The following is a 15,703-nucleotide window of genomic DNA, read 5'->3' on the forward strand; positions in this document are numbered from 1 at the left end:
GATTATTTGTTCTAATTCTAAAAAAAATGTCATGGGCAATTTGATGAGGATTGCATTAAATCTATAGATTGCTTTGGGTAGTATAGCCATTTTAACAATATTAACTCTTCTAGTTCAAGAGAATGGGTTTCTTTCCATTCATTGAATTATCTTCAGTTTCCTTTATCAGTGTCATAGTTCTCACCATTTAAGTCTTTGACCTCTTTGGGTAGGTTTATTCCTAGGTTTTTTTTTTTTTTTTTTTTTGGTAGGGGAGGTAATTAATTTATTCAGTTATTCTTCAAGGAGGTACTGGGGATTGAACCCAGGACCTTAGGTATTTTTTTAATGCAATTTTAAATGGGATTGTTTTTTACTTTCTCTTTCTGATATGTCATTGTTAGTGTGAAGAAATGCAACAGATTTTTGTATGTTAATCTTGTAACCTGCTACTTCGCTGAATTCACTTAGCAGTTTTAATAGTTTTTGTATGCAGTCTTTAGTGTTTTCTATATAGAGTATCATGTCATCTACATATAATGGTAATTTTACCTCTTCCCTTCCTATTTGGATACCTTGTATTTCTTTTTCTTGTCTGATTGCTGTGAGAGCAAGACCTACTGAAAAAATGTTTCTTCCCTTCATCCCAGTAGAGCAAGTGTCTCAGCCTCAACACCACTGACATTTTAGGTCCGATCATTCTTTGTTGTGGGGACTGTCTGTACACTGTGGGACATTTAACAGCATCACTGGTCTCTACCCACTTGATGCCCATCCCACCCCCTCAGTTGTTACAAAAATATCTCCAAATATTGCCAAATGTCCCCAGGGGGGCAAAAATCACACCCAGTTAACAACCACTGCATTAGAAATATCCAAATCTTTTCTTTAATCTTTTCATCACGTTGATCACATTGTCACAGAGGAGGCCTTGCCAGGATGGCATTATTAAGCAGCTGTAGCAATGAATGAGCTGCGAGAGTTCCATAAATCTTTATGAACCACTTTCGCTTCTGCTGTTTCACAAATATGCTCCAAGTCCCTTGCGCTGTGGACAACTATGAGATCAGTTTTTGCCACATGCTATGACCAACATTCTCTACCATCAGACGTCTTCTTAGTTTCATTTTCAAAAACAGAGAAGCCTGGAATAGGTCAAACCCAACCAGTTAAGTTATTACCAGTAGAGCTTCCAAAAGCCTTTCAAGTGGCCCTTCCTGCTTTCTAGCTACTACCAACCCACCTTGCCTCACACATTTTAACTTTCTTCCTCTTTCAAAGACTCAACAAGGTAAGGAAATTAGTATCCTGATCCCTTTCTGACCAGTGAGGAAGCTGAAGCTCAGAGGGGTTAAGGCCAAACTACAACCAAGGTAACCCAACTTGCTAGGGGCAAGACTGAGCCTAAACACCAGGACCCTGACACATCACTAGATCACACTATCCATCACCATCCAAGACTTCCCTGGCTTTCTGTTACTTTCCAAAGAACAGTGAAGAGAAGAGAGGGTAGAGAAGGTGGAGGAAAGGAGGGGGAGAAAGGCACAGAAAGGTGAAGGATGAGAAAAGGCAGTCATTACTATAATCTCCTAAATTATAACTCATAACTAAGTGAGTTTATGTTGAAATTAATTGTACTAGTTTTACTGATGAAAAAGCCTACTTAACAAGTGGTAAAATAGAAAAATTCCTTCTGTTACACTGCACAGTATTTATTATTTCTTCCTGAGAGCTTATTTAAGCTTTCAAATAAAAATCAATTTTTCAGAGTCTTCTGAAATCTGAGCTGGTAAAAGAATTCCAGACTCAAGGGCCCAAACATCTCACTGCACTGAGCTACAGAAGTTTCCCTTCTCTGTCAGTTAACCTGAATTCTTGAGAATTCCTGGAGGACAAATCAAAGGACGCAGACACAGCCAGTCTTTTTGACATGACTCAATCTAGTAAGCCTCCTATCTGAGCGGACCCTGCCAGTGCCAGCAAACAGCTGCAGGGAATCTGCAACTTATTTATGCAGGTACCCTGCTACCCTTTTCTTAGATGACGTGTATTAAAGGTGTGTTTCCTCTGTTACACTCTATTTTTTCAGTCCTTTGTAAAACACTTCTTGAGAATTAGAATAATTGATCTCTGATTCTTCTCTTTGTTGATAAAAATCTGTGTATTTTCTACTTTCACCTGAAAAGTAGACCCTCAGCTTAAACCGAGGAGGGTCAATCACATTCTTCCTGTAAAGGGTTGGTATAAATATTTGAGGCTCCTTGGGCCACATGAGGTCTCTGTCATATATCCCTTTCCCTTTTTTTTTAAACAACCTTTTAAAAATGTAAAAACCATTTTTGTCTGCCATACAAAAGGCCTCCGGCTGCCTTAGTCTATCAACCCCATGCCCAAAACAATTAATTTTAAAATTAACTAGCCCATTTGGAATTAATTGGAACAACTTTACTATCCTGACCCCTGGAGACAAACTGAAGGGAACTAAGGCCAACATGCTGGTAACTCAGAAAGGCCAGTGGAGAAAGGGGTCTCCCAGTGCTTCTCCCCTAAGATGAAGACCTTGACTTAGCCTGGTTTTGCCTTAAGAAGCCTGAACCCAAGGAAGCTGGCCAACAAGGATAGGATTGAAAAAGAATCAACTAACAACAAGGCCAGTTTATCTCACACTGCCTCCTGAGGAAGTTAACGTGGGAAACAGCAGGCTGGTCACGAAAACCCTCTCTGGGCTTAGTTCATTCAGCACATATCTCACTTGTGCTCAGGTCAAAACGCGCATAAATGAAGCTCCAGAGGGAAATCCAGGCCACAGAAGTGTCTCCAAGATACGGAACTCAACTTCCACAAAATGGCTCGGCAGAGGCCACAAATGATAGGAGAATTTTATTTTAATAAAAATGCCCTTAACCTGGCCCTGTCCCACGCTACTAGAAAGCAGCTTTATCGCTAAAAAGCAATCCATTTATTTGAGCATACTTTTTTTAGGCAATTTTAACGTTTTCCACCGTCTTAACACCACTCTGTATTTCTCACTGCCAGTCTTCTCTTCAAACACTTTTTTCAGGAGAATCCGCATCACTGTCTCTGTTTCTGCTTCTTTATCCTCCCCAATTAGAAGATCCAATGTATCTCCAACTTTCACCTGAAAATTAAAAGAAAACTGAGCCATCATTACATTTTGGGAAACGCAGGCCAATACAAACATCCCCGCTTTGAGTTTTCACTAGGTGGCCATCACCCCGGGGGCAGGTGGCTCCTCCATTAACAGTCATGTATCCCTAGTGACTCTGAGAGGTAAAAGGCTCCCCTCTCTCAGAAGGCCCCTCAGACCCATGTGACTCCATATGGACCAGTGCCCCTCCTTCAGACTGAGACAACCGGGTGCTTGTGGATGGTCCCTGTGTTGGAGGGCTCCCATACTCACCTCTACTTCATGATTTAAGGCAACGCCTGAATGGAAGCATTTATTTTGGTAACAACCATACAAGACAAAGGAAGGAGGGCACAGTCTTAGAGAGTGTGTGCAAAGTAATTGCTACATGCACCAAGATGACAATTTTCAGTGTAACATTTTCATTGATTTCAACCTGAATGAGTTACGTAATTGGGGACTGGGCATAATTTGCCGGAAATTACTAACAGTGGAACAGCAGTCAGCTGTATCTTTTAAAGAAATGGAAGTAATTTCCTACACTGGCTGGCCCCATCATCAGGAAGAGCCAGGACTCAACGTACAAGGATGGAATGGCACAGAAAAGAGGGTCGAGATGGATGCTAACTCGATGGGCTGAGGGCAAACCCATTCTTGCCCAGGTGGGAGGTTTGGGTTGAATGAGTGCAGGGCATGCTCTGGGGCGGTCATGTCAGTGCTGCCTGGGAGCTGCCCATGACAGACACCTAGCCCTGGCAACTCAGGATGCCAGGGGAACTGCCCAGCAACTCAGGAAGTGGCTAAACTGACTCAGATGCCATATACTTCTTTTGTGAGAACACCAGCCAGGATGCCAGAGACCGTCTCAGACCACTTACCACGGCTTCCAAGCTGGGGGTGGGGGGGAGGCTGCAGGGGCAAAGAGACGGGACATGAGGACATGGATGGATGGACCCCCATGTGTGCCCGTTTAAAAGCCTACTAGAAGGCTTCTGTTTAAGGAGCATGGTGTAAATGCTTAAATTCACCTTATTTTCCAATGAATGCTCTCTGAGGCAGTCACAACGTCATACTATTGGAACATCTATACCTCACTAGGGCAAGCCACCCACTCAGCAGGTGCAGTACTCAGTCTACAACGTGGGAACGCACACCTGCTCACTACAACGCCACACTGGTCAGTCCGGGCAGCCGGATGTAAAACTCACACAGGGGCTGATTTTACACCGTTAACTTTCTCCCCTCTGGGCTGAGCAGACAGGGTCACACCACCACCAGGCATGAAGACTGCTTCTCCTCTTGGGTTTGAAAGATAGGCTGAACCGGGCATCATCCAGGCTGGGGACAGGGGGTGAGGGTGGGCAAGGTCTGTCCTCCTATATTTCTGCTGGGTTCAGTTAAAAAAAACAAAAGACCATTTGGCCTTATGTAGACATTTAAAATCAATGTCCAGAAATACGACACTTGGGAACTCTGCTTTATCTTTTTTGGCATAACTCTGTCATTAAAATTCACTTTTTAATAAGTAATATATGCACATGAAACAAAATGTAAAAGTACAAAAGGATACACTGAGAAAAGGCAACCCCTATGTATCCTTTCATATATATACCACACGTGATGTCTGCCCCTTCCGAGAAGTGTGGACAGTTTGGGTGGTTACTTCTAGGGCAGAGAATAGGACAGGAATGTTTCTCCTTTACCCAGCCAATCCCAGGGAGAGGTGAGCTTAGGAAGGCTTCACCCCCCACACTTGGGATCCACACAGCCTCTATTTAAGTCAACAGTTACCCAGCCCCTACTGCACTCTGGGCCCCACCTGGTTTGCAGCTCACAGGAAAGATCTGCTCAGCTGTAGGCAGCCAGGGTTGGAGTTGCAGCATCAGACAAGAGCTGGACCCTCAAGACCAGAAGCCACACACAGGTCCACGGAGCAGGCCACAGAAGGGGAGGTGTCCTTTAGTCCCTGCAAGGCCCTGTCCTTTCTACTGTGGGAGATGGCACAGTAGACACAAAGTGAAACTGGCTGGGATTAGGGACTGTTCCAAACATCTACATTTCCAATCTCCCCTTAGCTGCAGTTACTATGGCTACCAGGCCTCCTAGTAACAAGGCAGCCGAGTGTTAATACTGGCCCCTTACTTTGCTGACCCTCAGGAGAAATCTGGAAGGCAGCCAAGACAACAGAACACCCAAGGCAGAATGAAGAAGCAGCAATTAGGCTGTAGTTAACAATCTCAAAGCAGAGGGAGAAAAATAGACTTGTGGTGTCTGTAAATGAGGCCCTGGCACAGAGGCATCTTGCACCAAGAACAGGTCTTGTCTTTGGAATGCTGCAGCTGGCGAGGAGGGGGGCTGGGCTACAAGCAGGAAACAGCAATTAAGGGACAAGAAGGACCTGATCTCCAGATGCACGTCTCACCGAGCAAGGACTGACACCTGCAGCCTGAATCCAGCAGGTCAGTTGCCATCAGAGGGATGTGGGCTTGTGATTTGGTAGCCAAGCCAAAACAAGTCCTGGGGAGTACCCCCTAGTTTCCCCTTAGCTGCAAGAAACATCCTGAGCCCAGGGAACAAGGACTCTGAAGACAGCCTCAGTGCTCACCCAGGTCCATGGCCGGTGGCTCACACCCTCCCCCATCCCAGGGCAACAGGATGAAGCTCAGGTCCTCCAACCTCAGGGGTGTTTTGAAATATAAGAGAAGCTATAATAAAAACAATCTTCAAAAGTGTCTACTATAACCCAATTAAAAAAAATAGCTATTATAAAAAAAAGTGTCTAACTTCCCTAGAACCCATGTTCTCTGGACACTAAGACATTATGTCTGCCAGTGTCTCATAGGTCTGTGTCTTTTTGAAGGGTCTCTATCATATACTTTTTAAAATTTATTAACTTTTACTATCGTTATTGTTTTTTCCAATAACTCATAAAAAATTCAGAAAATAAAATGCATGAAGAAAATACAACCCACAATGCCCCACTCAATGATAAATATTAGTATTATTAATATTTTAATTCTAGACGTATAAGATTTATTTTTATAAAAACATATATTTTTAAAATATATATATGATTTATTGTAACATAACCAAATACTAGAAATACATTTTCTTATAACACTTATGAGTGACTTCTTTCACTTAATAGTGTTGATACAGAGCTATGAGGAAATATGGAACCTTCTTTTTGGTAGCTGCCCTGCACACAGAGCAGTGTATCCAGCAGGTACTGCTGAGCAGGACAGCATTACACATCTGCTCAGGTAACAGCTGGCCAAAGAAACCTCTATGTGGATCAAATGTTTCTTTTTAGCCTGACTTATTATGATTTCATAGGGGCTAACATCAATGACTTATTAGTTTAATTACTAGATTTTTGCCAGTTCTGATAGTGGCTTATCTTAAAATTTTAAAGAAAAAGGGGAAGATTTGTCTCAGTCATTACGGCTGCAAAGAGCAAGTGGTCTGTGTGACTGAAGCTGGCTGGTGATGCTCACTATGTGACCAGGCCTGAGGCAGACCTTAGCAGGGGAAGGCAGACCTACTCGAGGAGCCACCGACACCCCAAGGAAGGAGCCTGAGGGGAAACTGGGGGAGGCATTAACTGAGTACTGGCAGAGCAACAGACACAAACATCTGGCTGTCATAATATCTCACCGTTCTGCTTTTCTTCCATAATTTTTCCCCATTCAGCCTGAGTTCACCTTTGTAGAATGCATCTTCCACTTTGCTTAAAAAAAAAAAGTCAAAGTGCTTTAAAATAGAAATATATTCAAAACAATTATACAGGTTTGAGAAAAATGCCTGCTGTTAATGCCTACTCCGACAGGGACCAACATCCCTGCATAATCTCCATTCTGGGTGCGAAGAAAGTGAAAGCCAACTGCTCCCTTATGTATCTGAACAGGGAAACCAAAGGGCATTTCCCAATGGATGCAGGCCCATGGCAGAGATCTGCTGGTGCTGGGAGCCAGGTAACCCAGCACTCTGCTGGGGCTTCCAAGTGGGTTAGCTCGTGTGTTAACTGGCCAGCCAGTGTTCTGCACCTGACTCCCTCCCCAACAACCGCCTTCGAGGTGGTAGCTCTCGTGATACACGACGGCCAGAATGTGTGGGCACTCCCTTCCCTGCATGTGTTCTGAGAGAAAACCCAGGCACCACATGTATGGTGAGGTTATTAAGAAATCCTCTGCTAATCTGCACTGAGGCTGGGGAAATTCCAATCCAGCAGCAGCTGATCTTCCTAAATTTAATCAGTGGGAAACGAGATCGGGGAGGATGCGGACAAAAATCAGTGCTCGTTCCTCTTAATGCTCTGATTCCAGGTAACTGACATCTGGGGTTCTGCTTATGAACAATGTCAGTTACTACTCTGAGAGATGGAGAGGCCCCTTATGAGCTTGCCAGATTGTAGAGAAAATGCAAGTCCTGATCAGGGTGCCTGTGGGGTCAGGGTCATCTTTATGAGTCCTTAAGCTTCATGGGTTAAAAAATTAAATGATGCCATTATATTAGGACATAAAGGTACAAATTACACAAGGGAATCTTTCTTAATTTATTATTCATACCACAATTCTTACCTTGCATGCAGTATGCACGCAATGACTGCTAAAGAAATGAACAAACAATGGGGAAATCACTATTCTTATATAATTAGTCTAGAAGAGAAAGAATGAGAATATTAAAGATATCTTGAAAGTTACACTTAGTATCTCTATGCACTATATATGAACGCACATAGTATTTTTTTCATCATCATGGCTAACATATATTGAGTACCTACTATGTGCCAGGCACTGTTATAAATGCCTTAGATAGATAAGAGAGATAACTTATTCAATCCTACCCACCACTTCTAAAGCAGGTTCTGTTACCCCCATTTTACAGATGAGGAAACTGCAGAGATTTTAAGTAAGCTGTCCAAGGTCATACACAGAACCAGGATGGAAACCCCAGTAGTCTGGCTACAGAGCCTGCGTTCTTAACCACCACGTGATACTGCTTCCGTTGATTCCAAGAGGTACCTTCTCACGCTGCAGCATTTGTGAAACCCATGTGCATTCTAAGCTTGGTATGTACATCTAACATGGTGATTCCTTTTTTCCTCAAGAAGCTGTTATTACATCAATGGTTCATTTTACAGTTGATTATGTCTTAGAATCAAGGAAATACAGCACGTGGGATTTGCAGGCAGTCACCTGACTTCTTTGGAAATTAGTTTTCTCGCCTATAGAACAAAATAATTGAAACAGGTTACCTATAACGTCCTTTCACACCTATGGTTACTCTTAAGGTAACATGAGCCATGGGACTGTAACACTGCTTTAAAATAACCAATAAGACACGAAAGTGACTTTGTAATAAAACCACACACTTACTTTCTTCCAATATCCAGACCCGTCTTCAGGATAACATCATACCGGAAAGACTGCACTACTTTGTCCAGGTCTTTATAGTCTTTGACCACACTGGGGTCATCCTCGGTCTCGTCTTCCTGTTCACTCATCTCACTACGATCTCTCTCGTCTTCAGATTCCTCTTCATCTTCAACTTTTTGCAGAGTCTTTTTAGCGGACTTTTTAGAACTTACATTACTTTTGAGTCTTATGGAAAATGGTAAAATATATTCTGGAGATACTAAAAGCCTTGGGAGTCTCAGTGAGAAAATGTTATGGAAAAGTATTTTATAATTTGATGCATTTAACTTGGTACTAGAAAAATATAAGTATCGATTCCAGGAAGCACAGGGTTTGTGTGACGGTGTCCCTTGCAGCACTCGGCAGAGTCCAATCCAGGCATCTGGCTTTCTAAAAACACAGGTGGGCAATCTGACACTGGTCATAGCCATGGCACATATAACCTAGGACAGACAATAACTTAGTTTTATTTCACCAGTGCAGCATGCTGGCATTTTTACAACATGAACCATATACACCATGAACACTACATCTAGTCCTGTACTTACGCTCCCCCTACAAAAGGCCATATTGGTCTGCACGTACCAGGTGAGTCTTCTAGCTGTAATTAACATGCTTACATCATAGGGTGGTCATGAAGTTCAAACTAGACACTCATATGTGTGAAAACACTGGTTCTACTCTTCTTCACCCCCCCCACCTCCCAATTAGCTTGGGTACTGACTGCTACTGAAAAATATTAACAATAGTTCTCAATGATATATTTTAAAAAAGAAAATCTCATGGCAAGAAAGACTATTTACTGACATACGTTACATCCTTACAATATTGACTTTGCTGGGGACACCAGATCATGACTTTATAAAACCCAGAGTGAATCTCTAAACTTTATTTCAACCTCCAACCCCAACAAACCAGAGCTAGGAATGTGCAAATTGGATCCACAAACTAGGTAACTATTTCCTGAGGCACTGAGGTGCTGACATGCCACAGAGCAACCAATTCCTGTATGATCACAAAGGCAGCAGAAACCTTCTTACTACGATGGTGATAGACCTCCCCCAGTACCTCAAGATGGTTTTGGAGACCATGATTTAGTAATGTAAGAAGGGTTGCCACATGGTCAAAATCCTCATACTTCAAGGCTGCGGCAAACTTTCCCTTGTGCCAAGGCTATACGTTCAGACTGATTTCTTTAATAATGATTAGCGTGATTTTTCCTCCGTACTTTCCATTCATCATAAAGCTGACAACAGTAATTACCTGTAAGCCTACTCAAAAGCACATAGCTAGCTACTTCCAATTATATTTGTTAACATTTTGGGCCTTATTTCTGTTGGCGTGAATGAGGCAGACAACATAAGCTCTACTCTGTATCTCATTGCTCTTGGGACCCCAATCTGATTCTTAAATGAGAAATAAAGCAGGCTCAGTAGGGCTGTGTTTCAACATAACCATAATTTGAAATAATTTTTAAACGCTATAAAATTCATAGAGTAAAATACTGACTAGAAATTACTTGGAGCACCTTAAAGAGAAACAGTGAAAGAAATTACTTTTATACATATTTTATCTAATTTAATAGTGAATGAATAACAAGCTTTCATAGAAAGAACTTTAAATTTTATACATGCGGGATAAAGGAATAAAGTAGTATATTTCATTACTTCCCAGACTTTGTATTTCATGAACCACTACAATCAAAATTTTTTTTAAAAGTTACCTAATGAAGGACTACTTTTTGCTTTGCCATGTAAAGATTTGTTTATCCTTTATTCTGCCAAGTAAGGATTTTTTAGTAGTAATTACCACTATTATTACCATAATTTTTGAGGAAATTTCAATTATTATATATGAAAGCTATTTTTATAGTAGAAAATCTGAAAAAAAAAAGCAAAGAAAATGCAAACCACTCATAAATCTACTCTGTAATAACCACTGTTAACATGATAACATATATCCTTCACAGAGTAAAATTTTCAGAAAAATAATCTACTCACAAGCAGAGCCTTTCACACCTTCCCACCCAGAACATACAGGAACGTGGTCAGAGCTCTCTATCATCAGTCTTAGGAATTCTGTTGGGCCAACAGTCTAGACTCAATAGAATTTATCCAAGTGATGTCTAACTTATGGGCCAAGACACCCCTGGCTGAAATCACTACCTGCTATTGGGCCTAGACCAGACTGGTTTATAAGATGCTCATGTAATAGAGAAGATGAAGACTGGCATTAATAATGATGATTTGCCTATCTTTAGGTTAGCATTTTTCTAACTATGAGTCATGAGCCATTATTAAAATTTTTACTTATAACTCAGCGGTACATGTACAAGGTCCTGGGTTCAATCCCCTTGCCTGCTGTTAAAACAAATAAATACGTAAATAAATAAACCTAATTATCACCCCCCCAAAAAAAACCAAAAATTTTTTTTTTACTTTTTAAGAAGCAGAAATTGAAGAGAATAGAAAATATTACAGTGCATCACTTATAGTAAGAGTAACTACTGCCTCATGAGACTTTGGTTATAGTTACATACATACATATATACATACACACACACTCTGTCATCATGAAAATATATTTACTGTGGATATCAATTTAAAAAAAAAAGTCTGAAAACACTGGTCTAAGTGACTTCAGCAAAGTGTTTTTTGCTATCAGGTATAATGCCAAAAGCCCCACGTATGCCTTGGAGCTCAGGATTTGGCTGCATAGTCTACCCCAGCTAATAACACTCAAAATGCCGTATGTGTCTGCAGAGATGAAAAGGGCAGCCTCTCAAGGCTATGTGCAGGTCCCTCATTTTACAGATGAGTACAAATGAGACTTGCAGCAATTTAACAATCTGCTAAGTAGTACAGCTAGTAAATGACACAGCCAGGGAACTCCAAGGCCGAGTCTTCTTAATGCTTACTGTTGTTGACTATGGATCAGGCATTGTTCTACATAGTAACTTATTTATTCCTTCCAACAAGCCCATCTCAGTTACAGGGTCACACAGGTACCAAACATTCTAATCCAGGCTCCCTGGCTCCTCGATCAAGGCCACTACACTTTCTGCAACACCAGGACATTTATTTTTCATGTTCTCTTGAACAAAAGGTAACCTTACCGACTGCAATAAGGATAGAGAGAATGGACAGTTTCCATAGTAGAGGAGTGGGAGGAAGGGTTGCCCCACATGGAGGAAATTCTAAAAGCAGACATCCTGGAGGAAGGCAGCCCTGTCTCTGTCAGTCCTGGCCTCCCACATGCCTCCCCCAACCCCATCTTGCCTTTACACCACACTGCTGTCCCGTTTTCTCCGCGAATATCACAGTGATATTCATCTACACTAGGAAACTTTTACTAGCACCAAGTAACTGTTTCATATCACATTCACATGTAATTACAATAAATGTAACCAAAATGTCAAGCCAAGCATTACCTTCGAATTTGTTGGCTAATAACTCCCTCTCTGTGCAATCTGCTTCATTCTCCAGCAGGCAAACACTGAGAAATGCTGGAGGTTTAGAACATAAAATTGAAAAAAACATATTAACCTAATTTTTGCTGGAGATCATGACCATTAGCAGATGTTAACAGTGGACACCCAGGGCCACAGGGGTGGAGTCTGAGAACCCAGGCTCTGTCTCAGCCTTGAACCTGGTCAGAGGAGTGGGAGGGCTTAGGAAAGAGGCCTAACTGGGCCCAGCGCCTCTTCAACCAGAGCAGCAGTGCTGCTGAAAACTGGGGTTCCTTACATTTAATTTGAAAAAAGGATTCTACCCTTTAAAAACAAAAAGCTTCTGTCCTTTTCGTATGGCTTCCCCCTCTTCCAGGCTCCGCACAAGACCCACCCTCCCCTGCCCACACCAACATGCCCATTTCCAAACTCACGCTGCACCAATGCTGTGTAGCTTTTGTACTATTCTGATCTCTCAAACTCTAAGGGTAGTGACAGGGCAGGAACCGTGCTCCACTCCTCCCTCCCATCCCCAGTCTGCTCACCACAAACAAAAACCAGTGAACATTTGCAGATTTATTTTCCAGAAGTGAAATGGGCATTCTACCCATTCCTGCATCCATGCCCTCACTCACCTGCCCGCATATGCCAAGTGGCCAGCTAAGCCTAGGATGAAACAGTTTTTGTCCTCAAGGAACCACCATTTAAGTGGAATGTGGGCAAGTAACCCCGGCTGGCAGGGAACACAAGTGAAAGCTGAGGTCCAGAGGAGGCCGGGCCCTGCACAGGCTGAAGCCCAGAACAGGGATGCCTGAGTTCTGATAGCAAAAGTGGCCTGAAACAGGTTTGGGGAAACATCAAGTCATAAGAGTAGTTCTTCACTTTCTAATGGCCCGTTTCCATTGGCGTGCTGTTATTTCTTATTCTAAAACCAACCAACCAACAAACCTTCTCTTAACCCCACCACCCCAGCTACCTTTTTTCTTGCTTCTCTTTACAACAGAATTCCTCAAAAGGGTTGTCTGTACTCTCCTCAATGCCTCTCATTTTCCAAATCCAAAAAGGTCATCTGTTGCTCCTCATCTTACTTGACTTCTCAGCAGCACAGGAAACCACTCATGATTCCCCTCTTGTTCACCTGGCTTCCAGAACAGCTCATTTGGTCTTCCTACCTCACCCACTGCTGCTTCTCAGGCTTCCTTTGCTGCTTCCTTCTCTTCTCACCAACACTTAATGTTACAGGCCCCAGAGTTTAGTCTCTGGTCCTCTTCGCCTTTACATCCAGCTCAACTCCATCAGTCAGACAGTTCTGACAAAAGCGTATCAAGATGCTGGACATTTCCATGGCTTTTAGTACAGCGGCCTGTGACTGCTATCCTTGGAAAGGTCTGCTCGCCAGGTTGGTCCTTGGCTGGTGTCTGGGAACTTGGATTTCAGGAGGGTTCTCGCCATCCCAGAACCAACAGGAGTGGCTCACTGTGCCTAAACTGTTTGCACAATTTGATTTATGCTGAATATCTCTTTCCTTTAGGAATCTGGAATTTTGGTACAGGCTAGGTACAGGGTGCCTATAAAGCCCAATAAATACACTGGACACTGAGTCTCTAAAGAGCTTTCCTGATAGACATTTCACAAATGTTGTCACAATTTCTTGCTGGAGGAATTAAGCATGTCCTGTGTGCTCCACTGGGAGAGGGCCCTTGGAAGACTGCACCCAGGTCCCTCCAGACTTTGTCACTTGCATTTTCTCCCTGGCATGGTGTGCTTCGTAGTCTTTTGCTGTAATAAATCATAGCTGTGACCCACAGCTGAGTCCTGGTGAGTCTTCCTAGTGAAATCAATAAACCTAGGGGTGGTCTTGGGACACCATATCCAACTGCCTATTTGACATCACCATTTGGGTGCCTAACAGTCACCTCAAACTTAATTGGCCCCAAAACAAACTTCTGATATATCCCCAACCCCAAATGTACTCTACCCATGGCCTTCCCCATCTCCTGTAATGGTAATTCCACCCTTCTAGCTCCTGAGAACAAAAGCTTCCAGTCATTCTCTACTCTTCTCTTTCCCTCCTACCCAGATCCAGGTTACCTTATCTCCAAAATATGGTCAGTATCCCCTCCCTTCTCACTGTTCCCACTGGTACCACAGCTTCAGGCCTCCATCTGTATCACCAGGGTTACTACAAAGGCTCCGATCCAGTGTTGTTCTCCACAGAGCAGTCAGAGCAATTCTTTTAAAAAGTAATTTACATCACATCACTCCTTTTCTCGAAACTCTCCAAAAGCACTGAGAAAAGCAAAATCCCTACCTTAGCCTCCGGCCCTATGTGATCTGGCCCCTCTGCTTCCTCTCTGGACCTCATCTCCTGCCTTTCCCAACCTGGCTCGCTCAGCTCCTTCATGATGACCCTCATACACAACAGGCACACTTCGGGATGGACGCCTTTGTTCCAGGTGCGCCTAGAACACTCTTAGCCCAGATATCTGCAAGGATAACTCACCCTCACCTCAATGAGGTCTACTCATTCCAACTCTACTGAATAGGCATCTTACCCTTCCAATCTCCCCTCACTCTGCTCTACCTTCTTCCGCCACAGCACTTATTACCTGCTATCATATATAATTTACTGGAGGGTTTTGTTTTGTTTTGTTTTTTGATGTCTTGCCTTCTAGAATATTAACTGTTCACCTGTGCTTTTTCCCTCTGTTCAATCCCAAGTGCCCAGAATAGTGCCTGGCACGTGGTAAGTGCTTAATTAAATACTGTGAAATGAAAGTAGACCAGAAAAGTGCATTAGAATGAAGAACAAAGATGGGGCTGGACTAATGGGTAAGAGCCTAGATCTCAAAGGGCCCTCCATACCAGAGTTTGGACTTGACCCAGAGAACATGACAGCTATAGTCATGTTCTTAAGTAGGGAAGTGACCTGACAGGAGTGCATTTTAAAAGACTTCTTTGGCAACAGTGTGAACATTGAGTAAGGGGATGATCATGGCAGGAAGCCTGAAGGAAGTTTTGGGTTAGAGCTTCAGGAGAGAGATAAAATCTGTGAGCTAACCAAAGGCTGTAAAAAAAAAAAAAAAAAAGCAAAGACTGGAATGCAGAGGCAACGCTGTCCTTGACCTGCGGGACATTTGGAATCGTCCCACATTCCTGAGCCTGTTTACTACTCCATATGGAGAACCTGATCTAATTGCTTTTAGGTCAATTGCAACTAAAAATTCTCCCTTCTCCTGGAGACCGCGTAAGCTGACGAACTGCTCCCTCCCTACCCCCGCAGGCTGCGAACTTTCCCGGGTGCTCAAGGTCAAGGGAAACTGGACACCAGGGTCCTCGAGCTCCCCGGTCAGCATCTGGAGCCAGCAAGTGAACGGGGTCCGGGGGCAGACGGCTCCGGCCCTCCAGGTTCCCCCGGCCCCTCCAGCCCCCGGGGCCACGGGGCGTACCGAGCTGGCCGAGCCGGGGAAGGACACGGGAGACTCACGCGGAGAATCTGCAGGAACGCAGGCAGAGGAGAGGAGCTCTCCGCGCGGGTATTTCACACGTGCGCGCGATGAGGCAACAGAAGGGGGCGCGGGTCAGGGGCACGGCACGTCAGGGAAGCAGTTACCTGTACGTCAGCGCCGCTCCTCCCTCTTCCCCACCCCCACACCCGGCCGCGCCGACTGCCGGACTCCAGAGGCCCGCCCTGCCCTTGCCCCGCCCCTT

General features: G+C 43.5%; 1 protein-coding gene across 8 annotated transcripts; it reads right to left on the bottom strand.

Moving 5' to 3' along the window:
• Nucleotides 1-840: 840 nt before the first annotated feature.
• MTRES1 (mitochondrial transcription rescue factor 1) lies at nt 841-15,685 on the bottom strand. Of its 8 annotated transcripts, none has more exons than XM_010989620.3 (6): nt 15,606-15,672; nt 11,975-12,049; nt 8,506-8,987; nt 6,785-6,857; nt 2,953-3,118; nt 841-1,124 (listed from the first exon to the last, which is right to left on the bottom strand). In XM_010989620.3, the coding sequence occupies exons 3-6, from the start codon at nt 8,973-8,975 to the stop codon at nt 1,063-1,065; spliced, it is 771 nt and encodes a 256-aa protein (XP_010987922.1). In that variant the 5' UTR covers nt 8,976-8,987; nt 11,975-12,049; nt 15,606-15,672; the 3' UTR covers nt 841-1,062. The 8 variants fall into 8 exon arrangements, with proteins under 8 accessions (XP_010987922.1, XP_010987923.1, XP_010987924.1 ...); XM_010989621.3 differs by having other exon boundaries at nt 15,480-15,611; XM_010989622.3 differs by lacking the exon at nt 15,606-15,672 and adding an exon at nt 15,442-15,597.
• Between the last annotated feature and the right edge of the window lie 18 nt (nt 15,686-15,703).

The sequence above is a fragment of the Camelus dromedarius genome, chromosome 6, assembly GCF_036321535.1.
Source record: "Camelus dromedarius isolate mCamDro1 chromosome 6, mCamDro1.pat, whole genome shotgun sequence".
Taxonomy (NCBI): Eukaryota; Metazoa; Chordata; class Mammalia; order Artiodactyla; family Camelidae; genus Camelus; species Camelus dromedarius.

Coding starts and splice junctions, on each gene's coding strand:
- MTRES1 (XM_010989619.3), bottom strand. CDS start 8,975: ATGGCTATGACCAGTGTCAGATTGCCCACCTGTGTTTTTAGAAAGCCA. Junction 3,119..6,784: donor TATGGAAGAAAAGCAGAACG/GTGAGATATTAT, acceptor TTTAATTTTCAG/GTGAAAGTTGGAGATACATT. Junction 1,125..2,952: donor GTTAAAATTGCCTAAAAAAA/GTATGCTCAAAT, acceptor GACCTATTCCAG/GCTTCTCTGTTTTTGAAAAT.